Source organism: Diabrotica virgifera, chromosome 1 (assembly GCF_917563875.1).
Source record: "Diabrotica virgifera virgifera chromosome 1, PGI_DIABVI_V3a".
Taxonomy (NCBI): domain Eukaryota; kingdom Metazoa; phylum Arthropoda; class Insecta; order Coleoptera; family Chrysomelidae; genus Diabrotica; species Diabrotica virgifera.
The window spans coordinates 254,030,362-254,051,106 of record NC_065443.1 but is presented as its reverse complement, the minus strand read 5'-3'; the positions used below and the strand labels follow the sequence as shown (position 1 = coordinate 254,051,106).

The 20,745-nt window shown below is 33.6% G+C and overlaps 1 protein-coding gene across 2 annotated transcripts in view; it reads right to left on the bottom strand.

The window, feature by feature from the left end:
- LOC114334230 (opsin, ultraviolet-sensitive-like) overlaps positions 1–20,745 on the bottom strand; it is a 96,531-nt gene that overhangs the window by 17,548 nt on the left and 58,238 nt on the right. For both annotated transcript variants that reach the window (XM_050648930.1, XM_028284265.2), the window contains exons 4-5: positions 1,092–1,228; positions 860–1,032 (exon numbers count right to left, since the gene is read on the bottom strand). In XM_050648930.1, the coding sequence (XP_050504887.1) occupies positions 860–1,032; positions 1,092–1,228 (310 nt within the window). The remainder of the gene's footprint in view (positions 1–859; positions 1,033–1,091; positions 1,229–20,745) is intronic.

The following is a 20,745-nucleotide window of genomic DNA, read 5'->3' as shown; positions in this document are numbered from 1 at the left end:
TGCGTTTAAATTTTTCAAAAATATTTATTAGTTTTTTCAGGATTAAAAAAAAATGATTGCATTTAGAAAGAATTCGACCGAAATTTTGCACCTACGCTTTCAAACAGGATCAAATTATTATACATTTTTGAAATCAGTATTTTAAGAGCTTTTAAATGAGGTGCCACATGATGTACTTTCCATTTAAAAAAATCAAAGTTATGGCTGTCACCTGAAGAGGGATCGCGTAAAGTTCGAAACGTTGATGCTATAATATACTATGGTTAGTTTAAAAATCGACCTGTCCGAGCGTTTTGCTTATATTCTTAAAATAAACAAGTTAACAGGGGGGGGGCAACACTTATTCCACCGCACTGTATGACTAGCGACGTAGTCCAAGATATTAAACCCGAACGTCTAAGATAAGCAGGCTATGTTCATGAACACCCTAATACGACGCAGGCCATATGTTCATAGAGGCCTTGTGTAGGTCTGGGAGAAGAGTCGCCGCCGATAGGAAGAAGAACGTCTCCCAATGCAATGATGAGATATGGTCAGATTTAAGAACAATGGGGCTATTCACTGGCCCAACTATCATGGACGACTGTTCGAGATGGAAGCGAGTTGTGTAGTCAGACAAGGCCCATGCCGGGTTATAGTGCTACGAGAAGCAGAAGAAGATTAATCTATTGAGTGCGTTCGGACGACCACAGCGGCTGGACAACTGAATACTGAATAAGCGGTAGCGTTCATACAACACCACTGGAAGTCAGCCGCTGATAGATTTACTAAGCTTTCCCTATCAGCGCTGGATACAACTACTCAGTCGATTTCTGCTCAGTCAGCCGCTGTGATCGTCCGAACGCACCCATTAACTTACTTGTTCTCTAAGGGCCTTTTCATGATCAAATACTTTACTGACAATCTGGCTGTAATAAAATATAATAGCCGTCATCGGAAAGACGTAGGAACAGGTAAAAATTGATCCTACAAACAGTTTGTTATCGAAGGTAGTGGTGAGGTAGTCGAATGAGCAAGCCGTCAGGTATCCCTCTAAAACAAACCAGAATAATTATGATAAAAAATAACATTACAACTTTAGATGACTTTACCTGGCATGTACCTTCCCCATGTTTCAAACATCGGCAATAACGCCCAAGGTAGCGTGTACATCCAGATGAAGAGAACCATGAGGACAGCTTTCGTTTTGGATAGTTTTCCATCAAAAGGCCTTGTAATTGTTGTATATCTGTAAATAGAATTAAATGGAATCTTCAAAATTAAAAATGAATTAGTGCACCTGAACAGTTATAACATTAAAAAATAAATAAATATCGTCCAAATTAGGCAATTATAAACTCTTGTACAAATTAGGGTCCTGGGACCTATTTTGTATCTAATGTAAATAACCTATGATAACGTGGAAGTTATATGCATAGTTCATATTTTTCTTTAGATCTGGTGAAAATGTAGCCAATCGTTAGAGATGGAACTCATCATCATCTGTCAACCTCTTACATCCACCATCCACCATCCACCATTGGAAATAGGTCTCCTCCATCCTTTTCTACTGTTCTCTATTCTGAGCTTTCTGCATTCAATTTCCTGCTCTTTCTCGTCAATCGTTCATGCATATTATTGGTAGTATACCTCGTTGTCTCTGGGCCAGCATGCTATGAGAATTTTGGTCCACCTATTTAAACTTGCAATATGGCCAGCGCATCGCCACTTGGCTTGTGCAATCTTTTCTCTCTGTATCCAAGCTTCTGAATTCAGCTGAGCCACCTTTCTGCTTCCCTCCCTCTTTTTTAATGAGTTTCTAAAACACCCAAAAAAGGAAGCACATTAAAATCTTTCTCCCTTCAGTCCTGACCTCCCGGACGGAGTGTAGGGAGTGTAGTGGTCATCACGATGTGTATTGTCCATATCCAAGGATGTCTGTTTCTGGTCATTTATTTTACTTAACTCATGCGTTTTACATATTCCTGTAATTTGGCCGATAAATCTTGTTGGGGATGTTCCTCGTGCTCTTCGGTCTTCTACATTTTCTTGGATCATAAGTCTTTCCATGCTTCCTGTATCTGCTCTCATAAGATGTCCAAAGTATTTTAATTGTTGGAGATGGACTTTGCTGGGAAGCTTATGCTCAACTTTATTGCATTTAAAATTGAATTATATATCGTGCGGTTGGTTCAAAAATTTCATAATATTTTTCTGTAATAGAACAGGTCAACAGGCAGTTGACCCTTTTAAAGTTTGTGAAATTTGATAGTTCTTTCATATTTTGGCCATGTTTTCTGTGGCGACTTTTGCTAGATTACATCCAAGGTTCATAAATAGACAGGTTGCATGGTAACTTTCCACCAATCAGCATCAAGAATCTAATGGCGGGAGTGACGTCACCCAGAATGCTGCATTTAAATTCATTCACTTCACTCATTGAAATGAACTCGGAAAGTAGGAATGTATTGAAAATGTGTATATTTAAAAAAATATGTTTTGATTTTTAATGACTATTTATTTCATATATTCTTTAAGAAATGTGGTAGATACCTGTAAAGTTACAAAAATCATAGAATATAATTGCAATTAAATATATGCAGTAGAATAGCATTACTACTTAATTAAAGCAGAAGGAGATTCTTTCTTGTGTATATATGGGACTAAATCATTCAAATATCCTAGGTATATTAATAATGGGTTGAATACAATTTACTTTTTTAAATGATTTTGAGTAGGTATATAATAATTTTGAATTTCGGATAATGCATGTAGTACATTATTATAAATTCCTCCATGTAAAATTAACATGTAAACCATGGTGAAAAAGAAATTCAACTAAAGATTTATGTATCAAAATTAGTAGTTTTCCCTTAAGTTTAACATAAGAGCATCTGATTACGTTAGGTACTGGATCATAATATCTAAAACCATCTAAAACTATTAAAACATTATGATTCCATTCAATAGGTACCTGTGAAGTTTTACATTAACAGTAAATTATAAAAAAATACAATTTCAGTGCAATAAAGGGAATTTTCCCCATTTTATATATTCATTTAGTTTATAATTGTTTATTCAAACGATCTTCAGATGGCTGTAATATTGGTTATAATTTTATATGAAACAATTACACATAATAGATCTATATCTATAGAATTAATTAGATATATTGTTCAATAAGTCTAAGCAGATTGTAACCTACACAGATGATGTAAACTTAATGTGAAGAACCGCAAGAGACATTACAGAACTGTAATGTCTCTATACAAGAATGAAGAATGTCCTTTATTATACAATACAGCAGAAAGAAAATCCAGTAAGTAAGTAGGTACTTATACAACCACATTAAAATGTATCTTAACACTTGTAAAAGAGTTTTGGGTTTAAGTTATTATACTAAAAACACTTAATGATATCTATAGATACATTAAATCTCAAGATATAAACACAAATTAAAACACTAACGATATTTAATAACAAAATATAGCCTCCAAACCAGGTATCCTATTATGTTTACAAACAATTCGTAAAATTGATCGTCTGGGTGACGTCACGATGACAATATTTCATTTGTCAATGTCAAAGTTACCATACAACCTATGGTATAGGGACCTTGGATTACATCTACCTTTTATTTCTTCCTGTAGCGACATGTCGGTAAAGTCAGCAGCACCACTTCATAAGACCAAATTCAGACTAAGACTATATTTTATTGCTAATTTATTGCTAATTTATTACGCAAAGGAAAAATTTATTGCTGTAGCCGTTTCCGAGAAACAGTGGGTGCTGCTAGCTTTACGGTAAAGCCAGCAGCACCCACCCTATATCTCGGCAATGAAAAGGAGTACAGGGATCATTTTAACGGCATATTTTATTGCTATTTAATTGCTCTTGATTGGTATATTAACCAATCCTGAAAAGCTACCCCATCATCCCCTAGCGTAAAACTCACCCCCAAAAAGATGATGAAAATCGAAAATTCAACCCCAAGGAATTAATTGCTAATTTATTGCTAATTTATTACGGAAAGAAAAAATTTATTGCTATAGCCGTTTCCAAGAAACAGTGGGTGCTGCTAGCTTTACGGTAAAGCTAGCAGCACCCACTCTATATCTCGGCAATGAAAAGGAGTACGGGGATCATTTTAACGGCATATTTTATTGCTATTTAATTGCTCTTGATTGGTATATTAACCAAACCCAAAAAACTACCCCATCATCCCCTAGCGTAAAACTCACCCCCAAAAAGATGATGAAAATCGAACATTTAACCCCAAGGAATTAATTGCTAATTTATTGCTAATTTATTACGGAAAGAAAAAATTTATTGCTGTAGCCGTTTCCGAGAAACAGTGGGTGCTGCTAGCTTTACGGTAAAGCTAGCAGCACCCACTCTATATCTCGGCAATGAAAAGGAGCACGGGGATCATTTTAACGGCATATTTTATTGCTATTTAATTGCTCTTGATTGGTATATTAACCAAACCCAAAAAACTACCCCATCATCCCCTAGCGTAAAACTCACCCCCAAAAAGATGATGAAAATCGAAAATTCAATCCCAAGGAATTAATTGCTAATTTATTGCTAATTTATTACGGAAAGAAAAAAATTATTGCTGTAGCCGTTTCCGAGAAACAGTGGGTGCTGCTAGCTTTACGGTAAATCTAGCAGCACCCACTCTATATCTCGGCAATGAAAAGGAGTACGGGGATCATTTTAACGGCATATTTTATTGCTATTTAATTGCTCTTGATTGGTATATTAACCAATCCTGAACAACTACCCCATCATCCCCTAGCGCGAAACTCACCCCCGAAAAAATGATGAAAATCAAAAATTCAACCCCAAGGAATTAATTACTAATTTATTGCTAATTTAATACGAAAAGAAAAAATTTATTGCTGTAGCCGTTTCCGAGAAACAGTGGGTGCTGCTAGCTTTACGGTAAAGCCAGCAGCACCCACCCTATATCTCGATAATGAAAAGGGGCACAGGGCCCATTTCAACGACATATTTTGTTGCTAATTAATTGCTCTTGATTGATATATTAACCAATCTCGAAAACTACCCCATCATCCCCTAGCGCGAAACTCACCCCCGAAAAAATTATGAAAATCGAAAATTCAACCCCAAGGAATTAATTACTAATTGATTGCTAATTTATTACGAAAAGAAAAAATTTATTGCTGTAGCCGTTTCTATATAAACAAAAAATATATATAAGATATAATGTGGCGCTCCAAGTTTACGTAAAGCTGTATTGCCCATATAGAATCCAAACGATTAGAGAAAATCTGAATAAACCACAAGTTAGTGCTAGGTTTGTTCTGCATTTTTGCCAAAGCGTGTAATTTTTTCTGCATAAACAAAAAAGAGATACAAGATATAATGTGGCGCTCCAAGTTTGCGTAAAGCTGTACTGCCCATATAGAATCCAAACGATTAGAGAAAATCTGAATAAACCACAAGTTAGTGCTAGGTTTGTTCTGCATTTTTGCCAAAGCGTGTAATATGTTCTGCATAAACAAAATAGGTTATACAAGATATAATGTTGCGCTACAATTTTGCCTAAAACTGTAGTGCCCCACAAACGTTTATGGAAACGATATGATTCGGGACTCGTATAGCACTGATCATTTGAAGAAAACTTGTTAGAAAAAATAGTCTATAATCAAGAATAAAACAAAAGATTTGCTTTTTGTCTTGTTTGACCCCACCGAAGTTTTAAGATCATCGTAAATTTCCCATTTATTGTTATTTCGTCGGCAGTGGGAAATATAATGTCCAATTGTTATTTCGTTTTCGTTTAACAAACTCAACAATGCCTTTAATTTGGTATGTTTTGTTTTTTAAGGTACCTAACTAACTGTTGCTGGAATGTCGGTTAACTCGACTAATGTACAATTTTCAAGACAAAAACATGAATGGGAGCAAAAAAATTGCTTGAAAACGTAGTAACAATTAATGTCTCTTACACAAACGGAACACATAGATATGGTTACATTTAATGCATTTTACAAATTCTTGATTCCCTTCCTTGACAAATACTGTGTGTTATTGATAAACCGATTTTTTATTTATGCTGAAAAAAAATCATGTATTGCTGCTGTATTTGAAATTTCTTATTGTTTCAGTTTTCATTTTGTTATTATAACGCTTATGGAAAAATTTATCTGTATCCAGAAATTTAGTGTCTCATTATAAAAGTTATTTTAATAACAGCTGTAAAGCTGAATAATCCCTTGTAAATATAATACCTACTCTATTGTATAGTTTTCAGAATTACCCAAGATGTCAGGACCGGCTTCCAAGTCAACTGTAGGTACATAATATTATCATCAGATCAAATAATCTGTACTAGGGTTCCAGCTTTCATTAATATGAGTACCCAGATATACAATATTACTTACTCATTCAATTGAGTCATTACCGATTGTTACGTTATAGATATTATTATTTACGGCTGCCTGTTTACTAATAACCATAAACTTTGTTTTTCTTGCGTTGAGTTTGAGTCCATATATCGCGCAGAATGCCACCATTCGTTTCAATAACGCTTGAAGATGTTCAATTGATCCAGTCAGCAACAAGGTGTCATCTGCGTATCTGATATTGTTCATAAGCATACCATTAATGAGTATTCCCTCTTTTGCGTTTTCCATTTAAGATTGTTTCAGCGTAAAGATTAAACAACATTGGTGACAATATACAGCCTTGTCGAACTCCACGCTTGATTTTTACTTCTTCAGAGCACTGATTCGCAACCCTAACACATTCAGCCTGGCCACTCAATACAAATTTGCGATTATTCTAATGTTCCTACCGTCCAGACCGGTAGTTTTGAGAATATGTAGCATTTTTTCATGGCGAACTTTATCAAAGGGTTTACACATACAAAATGTCAGAAATGTGGGGTGGCACTGTGTTTCAATAGAAATAATACTTAATTGTTTTTATAATTTTCATGTAAATTAACAATGTAGATTTTATATCCTTACTTGACCTTGTATGCACAATGTAGAATTTTGGCAACAAACTTGTTATTGTCAAAAACAAGTGTTTAAAATTAAACTTAATTTTTTTTTATTATTTTTTCATCATTTCTAAGCTTCCGCTAAAGGCCTTTTTTTGATATGTAACATCAACAAAAAAAATCATGCATTTAAGGGTTAAACCAATTTTATATTCTCCAATTTCTGAATGTGCACTTAGGCGACCATATAAGATACTCGAAATATTTAATATTATATAAAAAATATAATATTAAAATTAAATAAATAATAAAGAAATAAAAAAAATAAATGGTACAGTGGAACCCCGTTAAGTCGGCCTCCGATAACCCGGAAGTCCGGCTAACCGGGACCGATTTTCATCAGACAAACATTTCAACAATAAAAACGTAATATTGACAACCGAAACTGACTGAAATTTTTACCAAGGAATGAACAATACTGTATATAACTGTACGTAATTCACATGGACTGTGCATAATGTATTTCATGTTTTTGCAATTATAATGGAGCTTATCTCTAAGGATACCGTATTTGATTAATTTTTACTATATTCTACGGCTAACACGGATTTTCGATAACCCGGATTGCCCGCATTCTCGATTAATCCGACTTATCGAGGTTCCACTGTAATCTTTATATACACAGCGTTTCAAAAGTATGGTAAAATATTTAAGGGGGCGTTTGTTTGGGTTTATTTTAAGAAGAAAACTTTATTTAAGATGCCCTAAACGTCTTAAATTCTGAGATATACGAACAATCTATAAATCCCTAGGGTGTTTCATTTAAAATAAGTAGGTTATTACAGCTTGAATTTGTTAATAGAACAATCTAAAATTCTAACCACCATGTACAAAGATAGGTATAGGAACCCTTAAAAAGATTAAAAGCTAAGTAAATTTTCCATACGATAAACTAATAAAATGTAGGGCGTTTAATATAAAATAAATGCGTTATTACAGCTTGAATTTGTTAATAGAACAATATAATATTTTGACCACCCTGTACAAAATTTTGCTACCATAAATATCTATTTAAATACGCTGAGTAGTATATTATTAAGATCCAAGAAAAAATTTGTCACCGATTTTTAGATTCATAAATATTTACTTTTTTCTAAAACCTTTATATAATTTTTTTTTATAAAAATCGAAATAAATCAAAACACCTTGTACTTAGGTATGAAGAACCCTTATAAAAGTACAGCTTATTTTTTAAGAAAAATTCAAAAATGTTATCTGATATAGGGTGTTCCATAAGAAAAAATATAACTTTGATAATACTACTATTTTTTTGGAGCACCCTGCATAATTCACATTGGTCCTGTATATTTCTATGAAGAATTTTTTTTAAATATCAAGTCGTTTCCCGTAATACAGAGACCGGGGCGAATGCAATAAACCACCCTACATAATATTTTTCTATGAAATAAAATGAACACTCCTGTCACAAACTACGGTTTTGTCAATAATTGTTGGTTATTGTCGTATTTCTAATTATAAAATTATTGTAATATTCACTTTCTTCTCTTACATGGAATATAATATCTAATAATACCTATTACATTAATTTATTTTAATTTTTTTTTTATTTACAACAATCCGCTTCAACCTAAGAAGGTTATTAGCGGGATAGTAACAGTTAATTACACTTTGTTTAGTAAGTTGCAGTCTTTTAGAAACAGAAATAGTTTATTAGTGTTGTTATAGTCTAAAATTTATTTAAGATTGTTAGCTAAATGGTATTTAATTCTATGGCTATTGAACTTTTCACACTTTTCCACTAGCACATGTTTCACTGTAAGGGGTGACCCGCACTCATCACAAATTGGAGGTTCTTCTTTTTTCAGCAAATATTCATGAGAAAATTGGGTATGTCCAAGTCGTAAACGGGAAATAATTGTTTGCTTTCGTCTAGATACCTCGGGTGGTTGCCATGGTCCAACGTTGTTTTTTATCTCCTGAAGCTTTGATGATGTGGATTTCCATTTACTGTTCCAATTTTCGAAAATATGTTTTATGAAGTAGCTTTTTAGATCCATACTTACAGATTGAAGCGACATTGGAATACTGTTATTATTTATGGCTTCTTTGGCATTTCGGTCTGCTGCTTCATTGCCTGCTACTCCAACATGTGATGGGACCCAGAGAAACTTGATTCTTAAATCTTCAGTATGCAATTTATGTAGTTCTTCCTTTATTAGTAAAGCTATTGGATGCTGCGTGTAAATTTTCCTTATTACGTGTAGTGATGACATAGAATCTGTGACGATTAATATCTTCTTCATCTTGTTCGCATTTGCATGTAGTATTGCTTGGTAGATCGCATAAAGTTCCCCAGTTAATACAGTTGCAGTATCTGGAATTTTATGTTTGTGAGTCTCTGTGTTGTTAACAAATGCCACTCCGACTCCATTTTCAGTTTTAGACGCGTCTGTATAGTATACTGTGTAATCGGAATGAGAGTTAATTAGATCTCTGAAGTTTTGTAAGATGAGATTAGGGTTAGTGCTATTTTTTTGGAATTGTAATAGACTGCAATTGACTGTTGGAATGTTTACAGTCCAAGGTGGAGATGAAGATATTTCTTTGTATTGATATAAGGGTGGAAATTCCTGCCAGTTAAGTAGCTCCATTGCATGGTGGATTCTGCGAGAATAAGGGAGATTGAACTTTGAAGAGTCATTGGTCATGGATGGATCTAAAATGTTATTTATTGAAATTCTTTTATGTACATTTATGTTAGAAGCGTAATTAAAGGTTAACAGCTGTCTACGAAGCATTAGAGTGGGTTCGCCTATTTCAGCTTGTATGCTATTTATCGGAGTTGTTCTGTATGCTCCAAGTATAATCCTTAGGGAGGTGTTATGTAGCGTATCCAAAGGTTTCAACGTTGTTTTGCTGGCAGATGCATATGCGACACATCCGTAGTCAATCTTAGAGCGAATTAAGGATCTATATAGCATGAGCAGTGTTTTACCTTCGGCACCCCAAGTCCTGTGAGCTAGATACTTTAACAAGTTAAGACCATTTCGATATGAAAGAACTAACTGCTGAATATGACTTTTCCAATTTAACTGTTGATCAAATATCATTCCTAGGAATTTTATTTCGTTTGTATAGGAAAGATTTTGATTCTTAAGCGTGATATTTGGTTTATCCTCGATACGTTTTTTTGAAAATATTATACATTTTGTTTTATTACAACAAAAACTAAAACCGGTGTTTAAGGACCAATTTACTAGTTTATTTAAGTGTTCCTGTAATATTGACGCCATATGATTTACGTTTTTTCCTTTGATGTAAATAATCAGATCGTCAGCATATAGTCGTGCCTGAACAGGTTTCGCCATGATTTTTACTATATCGTTTATTGCTATTAAAAACAGAGTAGGGCTGATGACTGATCCTTGTGGGATTCCGTTTTGTTGTTCTATAAGATAGGATATAGCACCATTCGCTCGGACTTGAAATGTTCTTTGAGTTAAAAAATTGTTTATATAGGCTAAAATATTTCCTTGATATCCAAATTTGTTTAGAATGCTCAATATACGGTGTTTCCATACTGTGTCAAAGTAAATCGCCATACATTTTTGGTTATTTTTAAAAGCTTCGTGAATAGCGTTTTCCAGATCGATAATGTTGTCGTTTGTAGATCTGCCTGGTCTAAAGCCAGCTTGTTCGATAATCAGTTGATCATTGCGTTCCAGGTTCCACATTAATCTTCTGTTGACTATTTTTTCCATAAGTTTACATGAGGAACACGTTAATGATATAGGACGATATGATTCTGGGTGTAATTTATCTTTATTTGCTTTAATCATAGGAATAACAATGGCATTTTTCCAGATTTTTGGAAATGATTTTTGTTCCCAAATAATATTGAAAATTTGGAGCAGAAACTCTTTTGCTTCCATGGGAAGTTTTTTAGTGAATTGTATTGATATGTCATCTGGACCTGGTGCAGTGCCTTTTATGCTATTAAGTGCATCTTCAAATTCCCCATAACTGAGAGGTATATTAATAGCGTTAAATTCGTCGGAAATTGTAATAGGTACTGCCTCCTCCTCTTGTTTGTATGTTAGGAACTCGTTACTGTAACTTTGGTTGGATGAGAATTTTTGATACGTATCAGCCAGTTCATTTACTAGATCCTGTGGCTCAGTTAGTAGCGTTTTTTCTTTTTGCAGGCTCACAATTTGTTGGTAGGTATGCTGCCCTGTTATTTTTTTAACTTTTTTCCAAACTGATGATATATTTGTACTACTGTTTATGCTAGATATGTATGTCTGCCATGATTCTTGTTTGCTTTTTTTAATTATTCTTCTTGCTTCAGCTCTACGTTTTTTGTACTCTGTTAATAGATCAATATTTTTGTATTTTTTGTAGCGGTTCCAAATTGTTTTACTTAATTTAATAGCGGCTTCACATTGTGAATTCCACCAGGGAACTGGTTTGCGTTTTTTTTTTAAGTTGAGATTTACCTATGGTTATATTAGCCGCATCCAGTATAAGCTGATTGAAGCTCCTAAGTGTGTCATCAATGGAGTCTGAAATTTTAATCTGATCCATTCTGTTTGATATAATTCTCTCAAATTCAATCCAATTTGCCTTTTTTAATTTCCATTTTTGAGTTGGTATTGTATTTGTGTTTAAATTTACTGTGTGCTTTATTAAGATTGGGAAGTGGTCGATACTATATAAATCTTTTAATGCTGTCCAGTCTAGTTGGGTGATCAATGAGGGTTCACATATGGAGAGATCAATGGCGGAAGAAGTTCCCGTAGCCATATTGAAACTTGTTGGCGAGCCGTCGTTAAGTAGGCCTAAGTTCATAGTGTTCAAAACGTTTTCTAACATATTTCCCCTCGTTGTTGTTTTATTTGATCCCCATGTAATATTATGGCAATTAAAATCTCCCGTGATTATTCGAGGGGAAGGAATTTGTTGGAGAAGATTAAGTAGTACGGGTTTAGTCAGAGTCTTGTCTGGTGGAACATAAATGCTGCAAATATTTAACTTTAGAGGGGCAAGTATTGTTACAGCAACTGCTTCGATATTAGTTGTGAGGTTTATATTTTGAACAGGTATATTTGACTTTATATATAGAGCTACTCCTCCACTAGCGTAGTTCTGATTGGGTGGATTGGTGCAAAATCCTGTGTAACCTTTCAGGTTGTGTGTTGAGTTATTTTTGGAGTGAGTTTCTTGTAACGAAATCAAATCTGGTGCATATTCTGAGATAAGAAGCTGTAACATTGTTAAATGGGTGTAATACCCATTTAAATTCCATTGTAATATACTATTGAAAGTGATTTATTGTTTAGTTGAAGCACATTAATCACTATCGGGTTCAGATACTTCATGTTGTAATAGTCTTTCTAGCTTTTTGCGTAGTCGTGTGATTCGATTTTTTAATTTTGAGTCAGTAAAATGAGGATGAGTGTCTACAAGCATTTTAATAAGTAATGGTAAATCTGGTATATAATCCTTAACAATATTATAGACATCTTTAGCTCCGCATGTCTCATTTAGTAACTCCCGAAATTCATCGTAATTTAAGACATATGATTTTGAATGTTTATTGATAAATCTTTTAGCAGCTTCTTCGGTTTATATTGTTTCCTTGGATATTGTGTGAATTTGATTTTGTAATTTCTGATCAACTTGTATCTGTTGTTTTTGGGGTGAGTCTTGAGTGGGTGGTATTATGTTTTTTTCGGGTTCAGAATTGTTGTCGGCTCTTATTTTTTGGATATAGGACTACTTTTATTACATGCTTCGTTAAATATATTAGATGCTGGTTCTTCTGTTGGAGATGGGGGGTTTCTGATAAATGTCTTTTGGTTGATGTTGACGTTTCTGTTTTTGAAAGGGATATATTTGACACCTCCATAGAATTTATTGGAAGAAGAGGACTTGATGAATTATTTGTTTGGTTATCTGTTGTGGGAATCTGCGAGGTGATACTTTGAGGTGGATTAAAAGTTGGAATAGTATTTGGCATATTAGAATTGATTAGGGAAGAGGTTTCTGATGAGCATTGTGAGGCAAGATGGCCATTTTGTTTGCATTTGAAACAAAGCGATTGGTCGTTGGACAAAAATATTTTGTAGCTAACATTATCATGATTAACCATGACAAAATCAGGTATGGTTATATTATCTAGGGGTTCTATGTATACTTGACGCCTAAAACTGAGTATGTGGCTATATTCAGGATTTGTAGCTCCAATTCTCAAACATGTTATTGGTGACATTAATTTCAAGCCTAGGTTCTGGAGAATATTAATTAACATTTCCTGCGGTATTGTTGGATGAACATTAGATAAGAGAAGACGTTCCGATGGAGTGACTAATCTACGTGCTAGAAGTACTTCATTATTTATTTTTATGGATCCTGCTTTATTTAGAAAGTCATCAACTACAGCTTTACTTGAAAGATAAACGCATACTCGGTTATTAGAGATTCTTGATGAATAAATAATATTTTTTGGTTGGACGAGTGGTCCTAGTTGCAAAAGATAATCTTGCAATTTTGCGCCATTAATTGAACTGAAGATGATGGTTTGTTCTTTCACTGGTAATTTTGGAGTAGTTTGTTGAGATGCAATAGTAGAGTACATTGGAGTGTTTTGAGAAGTGGTAGGAGTTTCCATTGTTGATAAAGTATTATTCACCATTTAATTTTACTTGAACGATTTATTATAAACATATTCAAGTACGGCCCTGGTTTTAATTGTTGTTAATAAAAAACCAGTCCGGTGTAGTGTTGATATGAAGATTTTATATGGATATATTTCCAAATGAATATATTATTTCAATCTAATTAATGTTCTTCTACTCACGTTTTTGGGTCTTCTTATAACACTAACTTTATTGAACAGATATATCACTTTTGTTAATTTACTATTGTGAAAATACTGGTATAAAATTGCGAGTATATCGGAGCTGAAATTAAACACGCTTTGTGGTTCGGAATCAGGTCCGGTCTGTATTTTAATTTTCATTTCACTATTTTATTATTTCACTTGCAATTTATTTTTTCTACGAGCGTGCAAAAATGTCTACTTTCGCGCACGCATTTTAGTTTAGAAAGTTTTACTTTTCCGCACGCGTGTTACTTTTCCGCACGCGTTTTACTTTTCCGCACACGTTTTACTTTTCCGCACGCGTGTTAATTTAGATATGTTAATATGGCCTTAAAGTAATTATAATACATGCAATAAACTAATATATAGATATTATTTACTAATTTATTTCAAATATATCTTATTGTGTTTATGTTTTAATGAAATTAACGCGAGAATTCGATGAAATAAAATAATTTTGACATAATATTCGAAAGTCAAATCAGTAGACAATAACAGTGGTTTTGAATCGTCGTCATGGAAACCAAGATCGTCGTCATGCTAACCAATTATGCTGAAACTTTGGTTTTGACAACCTTGTCAAAGAATTAATTTGTGTATGTATTTTCATATTAATTAAATTAGTTGATTAAGATTTGGTCATTTTTTAAAGACTCGTAGAAAAAATATTGTTCCTAACGCTTGCAGAAAGTCTCTTTTCCGCACTCGACTGCTTGCCGAACTCCCGCTTCGCGTCGTTCGGCAAACTGCAGTCGCGTGCGGAAAAGTATGACTTTCTGCATTTGTTTGGACAAACCTAGCAGGTGCATTTGTTCAGAATGTGCAATTAATTCAATGGGTCTATTGAATAAAAAGAAGTATTTGCTTTTACTTACAAGTATTTAAGTATTTACTTAATACTAATTGAATAAAGTCATTTCTTTAATGCTTTATTCAATTACCGTTAAGTAAATACTTAAATACGAGGAAGTAAAAGCAAATACTTCTTTTTATTCTATAGACCCAATTAATTGAATAAGATTTGATCATTTTTTAAACGCTCGTAGAAAAAATATTGTTCCTAACTCTTGCGGAAAGTCTATTTTCCGCACTCGACTGATTGCCGAACTCCGCTTCGCGCAATCGCGTGCAGAAAAGTATTACTTTCCGCACTTCTTAGGAAAATACCTATAACATAACAAAAATTGTTAATTACTTTCAAAATTGGGATATATTTAATAAAGAATCCACACCTCTATCAGTTTCTGTATTTTTCCCTTATTTATCTAGATATTTATTTAAAATAAATATGTGTGTGTGTGTGTGTGTTTATGTTTTATTGGCACTGGTTTAAGCAACCAACTGGCCAGTCAATGTGTTTTGAATTCTCTCTTTTACAAAATATATGCTTAGTATCTAAATTTAAAACTATTAGTACTACTGTTTTTTTTTACTCTGTTTTTTTTATTATTTTTTTTATTATATTTTTTAACATTTTTTTTATTACATTTTTTATTTTTTTTAGTTTTTTTTTATTTTTTTTTTCTTTTTTTCTCAGAGCTTTAATTTTAAACAATTAACATGGTTGTACAAAATTTTATAAACATCTAGATTGTTTGATTGTAAAAGGTATATAAGATTAAAAGGAAATTGTACATTAACTTGAACTAGATTGGCAAAAAAGTTTGATATTTCAATAAAATGTAAAGGACATTCTAATAGCATATGTTGTAGATCAGCTAGCTCTCCACATAAACATTCATCATTATCTACAAGTCCTATTTCTCTTTTGTAGACTGGAGTCAGACAGTGATTACTTCTTATTCGACAAATAGTTTTGATAAAGCCTTTGTTGGAAACTTGATTAAACCATGTCTTGATGGGAAGTGTAGGCTGGATTTTTTTGTAATAATTTCCTTTGTCTGAATTATTGTATTGTTCCTGCCATTTCGTCCGTTTGATAGATCTCATAATAGAAATTATGTCTCCCATAGGAAGTTGATAAGTAAATAAATATGTAATGTTAAGTTAATACCAAATGAAATATAAAATTTCTTAAGCCGGCCCATTTCAATACTTATATTTACCTGAAATCCCTTTATTGCTTCGACTTTATCAGCGGGTTACTCTTAAATTCTGCATAAGTCAATTTTTAGAATTATTGTGAATGAGCTTTATAACAAAGTTAGCCTATTCAATTTTTTTTTTGGATTTTATATTATGGGGCAGTACATTTAGGTAGAATTGGAGCAACGCATAATATCTTGTGTAACTGTTTTTGCGCAAATTTCACGCTTTGACAGAAATGCAGAACAAACCCAGCACTAACTTATTATAATATGGTCTATTTAGGTTTATCCATTTCACGAATATACGACTGTTTTGGATTATCTTAACAACGAATATTTTACTGTGCAAAATATGAAGAACGAAACTAAATTGCAAATTACATTGTTGCTTATTGAAATAATTATTAGAGCAATTTACTTTCGTACTGCTTATGTTGCACAGTAAAATATTCGTTGTCTCGATAATCCAAAACAGTCGTATATTCGTGGAATGACGTATATTCAAAATGTCTTCAATGGTTTTAATTCTATAATATGGGACAGTACTGCTTTACGCAAAATTGTAGCGAAACATTATACATATGTATATCTTGTATAACTTTTTTGTTTATGCAGAACATATTACACGCTTTGGTAAAAATGCAGAACAAACCTAGCACTAACTTGTGGTTTATATACTTTTTCTCTGATGCTTTTGATTTTATATGGGCAGTACAGCTTTACGTAAACTTGGAGCGCCACATTATATCTTGTATATCTTTTTTGTTTATGCAGAACAAATTACACTCTTTGGCTAAAATGCAGAACAAACCTAGCACTAACTTGTGGTTTATTCAGATTTTCTCTAATCGTTTGGATTCTATATGGGCAATACAGCTTTACGTAAACTTGGAGCGCCACATTATATCTTGTATATCTTTTTTGTTTATACAGAACAAATTACACGCTTTGGCAAAAATGCAGAACAAACCTAGCACTAACTTGTGGTTTATTCAGATTTTCTCTAATCGTTTGGGTTCTATATGGGCAGTACAACTTTACGTAAACTTGGAGCGCCACATTGTATATTGAATAACTCTTTTATTTTTTTAGAACAAACTTCAAAATTACAGAACAAACTAGAACAAACCTAGCACTAACTGCTACAGTTATGAAAACATATATTGGGAACTGGGGCAATACAGGTTTACAGACATATCGCTATGCTATCTTCGTATATATTATATTCTCAATGGTTTTTACTAAATCCACTGATATTCCCTTTTCATATAATAAATGTGTCGCGTTCCGAATTCTCACTCTATCAAGCGCTTTCTCCAAATCTATCAGCCACATAATATATGCTGATTTATTATATTCCAGCGACTTTTCTTTTATTTGTCATTACAAAAACTGCATCCGTGCATTATGATCTTCCTGTCCGAAATCCTTGCTGCTCCTCTTGCAGAGTTATTCGTTCGTTTATCTTTGTCGCTATAATTCTTGTTGTCAATTTGAGTGTTGTATTTAAAAGATTTATTGCTCGATAGTTATTGGGGTCCTTCTTATCTCCTTTCTTGAAGAACCTCAGCATGATCGCTCTTCTCCATTCATCTGGTATTCTGTTCGTGGCGATTATTTTATGAATAAGAAGTTGCAGTTGTTGTACACCACCATATTATAAGAGTTCATTTGGTATTTGATTTTATTTGGTGTTTCTGGTAAAGATTTTTCGTTTTCTTTTTTAAAAATTTCTGTCAGGAAGGCCACCCACGTATCCTCTTTTATGTGTTCTATTTCAACTAGTTCTTTCATTTCGCTTCTTTGTTGTCTTATGAAGCGCCTTGTTTCTGTTGTCCATAGAAATCCATCTCTAGTCCTTTTGTGAATCTTTCCCAGTATAATCTGTTATTGTTTTTCTTACCAATTGATGAGTTTCAGTTCTTACTCTTTTATAGTTTTCATATGATTCATTCGTTTTTTCTGACCTATATTTTAGGAAAGCTTTCTTTTTTTGGTGACAGTTTTATTTAACCTCTAGTGTAAACCATGGTGTTTTCGTTGACCACTTTTGGTTTTTGTTTATTATTTTCGTTCCAGGGGCTTCTCCGGTAGCGTCCAGAATATTTACAGAATTGACAGGACGGAATTTTGACAGGATTATTAAAAATAATTAGCAATAAAATTGGTCGCCAAGATGGACCCTGTACCCATTTTTCTTGCCGAGATATAGCTTTAACCGTAAAGCTAGCAGCACCCACTGTTTCTCGGAAATGGCTACATCAATAAATTTTTTCTTTTTGTAATAAATTAGCAATAAATTAGTAATTAATTCCTTGGGGTCGAATTTTCGATTTTCATAATTTTTTCGGGGGTGAGTTTCCCGCTAGGGGATGATGGGGTAGTTTTTAGAGATTGGTTAATATATCAATCAAGAGCAATTAATTAGCAATAAAATATGCCGTTAAAATGGGCCCTGTATTCCTTTTCATTGTCGAGATATAGGGTGGGTGCTGCTAGCTTTACCGTAAAGCTAGCAGCACCCACTGTTTCTCGGAAACGGCTACAGCAATAAATTTTTTCTTTTCGTATTAAATTAGCAATAAATTAGTAATTAATTCCTTGGGGTTGAATTTTTTATTTTCATCATTTTTTCGGGGGTGAGTTTCGCGCTAGGGGATGATGGGGTAGTTGTTCAGGATTGGTTAATATACCAATCAAGAGCAATTAAATAGCAATAAAATATGCCGTTAAAATGATCCCCGTACTCCTTTTCATTGCCGAGATATAGAGTGGGTGCTGCTAGCTTTACCGTAAAGCTAGCAGCACCCACTGTTTCTCGGAAACGGCTACAGCAATAAATTTTTTCTTTCCGTAATAAATTAGCAATAAATTAGCAATTAATTCCTTGGGGTTGAATTTTCGATTTTCATCATCTTTTTGGGGGTGAGTTTTACGCTAGGGGATGATGGGGTAGTTTTTTGGGTTTGGTTAATATACCAATCAAGAGCAATTAAATAGCAATAAAATATGCCGTTAAAATTATCCCTGTACTCCTTTTCAGTGCCGAGATATAGAGTGGGTGCTGCTAGCTTTACCGTAAAGCTAGCAGCACCCACTGTTTCTCGGAAACGGCTAAAGCAATAAATTTTTTCTTTCCGTAATAAATTAGCAATAAATTAGCAATTCATTCCTTGGGGTTGAATTTTCGATTTTCATCATCTTTTTGGGGGTGAGTTTTACGCTAGGGGATGATGTGGTAGTTTTTTGGGTTTGGTTATTATACCGATCAAGAGCAATTAAATAGCAATAAAATATGCCGTTAAAATGATCCCCGTACTCCTTTTCATTGCCGAGATATAGAGTGGGTGCTGCTAGCTTTACCGTAAAGCTAGCAGCACCCACTGTTTCTCGGAAATGGCTACAGCAATAAATTTTTTCTTTCCGTAATAAATTAGCAATTAATTCCTTGGGGTTGCATTTTCGATTTTCATCATCTTTTTGGGGGTGAGTTTTACGCTAGGGGATGATGGGGTAGTTTTTTGGGTTTGGTTAATATACCAATCAAGAGCAATTAAATAGCAATAAAATATGCCGTATAAATGATCCCCGTATTCCTTTTCGTTGCCGAGATATAGAGTGGGTGCTGCTAGCTTTACCGTAAAGCTAGCAGCACCCACTGTTTCTCGGAAACGGCTACAGCAATAAATTTTTCCTTTGCGTAATAAATTAGCAATAAATTAGCAATAAATTAGCAATAAAATATAGTCTTAGTCTGAATTTGGTCTTATGAAGTGGTGCTGCTGACTTTACCGACATTGTAGCGACTCTGTGTTTGTGACCAATGATACCGTATAATATAAGAATGAGCTTACAACCGTGGTTATGTGCGGATGATTGTTATGTAGTCTATCTACTATCATGATCGTTGTCTTTGATATGTTTAACTGCAGACCAAATATTTATTTTGTTTATTTATTTATAGTAATATACAAATGACCTGGCCTCTTGTGACTAATTCAGGTCGTTTCCTGATGGGATTACAGTAGTTGATTTTACATAATTTTTATTTTAACAATTTTCTATTTATTTGACTAATTAACAATGACCCTAATCTATTAATAATTCTGAACATTATAAATTATAAATAATTATAATAAACAATTCTAAACAATTTTATGAATTGACCATATATGACAAGAAAATATTATTCTTTCAACATGCATAAGAAGGTAAAATAATTAGCAAAGTGTGGAAATATAAGTAGTCGTGCGATAGCTGATTCAAATGGAAATCTATTGTTTGACACCAAACAAAAACTGCACCGATGGAGGAAATACATTGAGGATCTTTTTCAGGATGATCGACCAATACAACATAACATAACGGACGCGAATAGTGGACCACCTATAACTAAAAGCGAAGTGGAAGATGCTATACGCTTGTCAAAATCAAAGAAGGCCATGGGACCTGATGAAATACCCACAGAGGTTCTAAAACTACTAGGAAATTGCGGAAGTAAAGTATTGGTTGATTTGTTTAATGCTATATATAATCATGGTTACTTACCACATGATTGGCTGAAATCTACTTTTATACCAATTCCCAAGAAAGCGAAGGCAAAAGAATGTCATGATCATCGAACCATTAGCCTAATGAGCCACGTACTTAAGGTCTTTCTGCGTGTGATCCATGCGAGAATATATAAAAGAATCGAAGAACATTTGGGCGAAACTCAATTTGGCTTTAGAAATGGACTAGGTACACGAGAGGCCCTGTTTGGGTTGCAGGTATTAGTACAAAGGAGTAGAGATGTAAATGCTGATGTGTACCTATGTTTTCTTGATTTCGAAAAA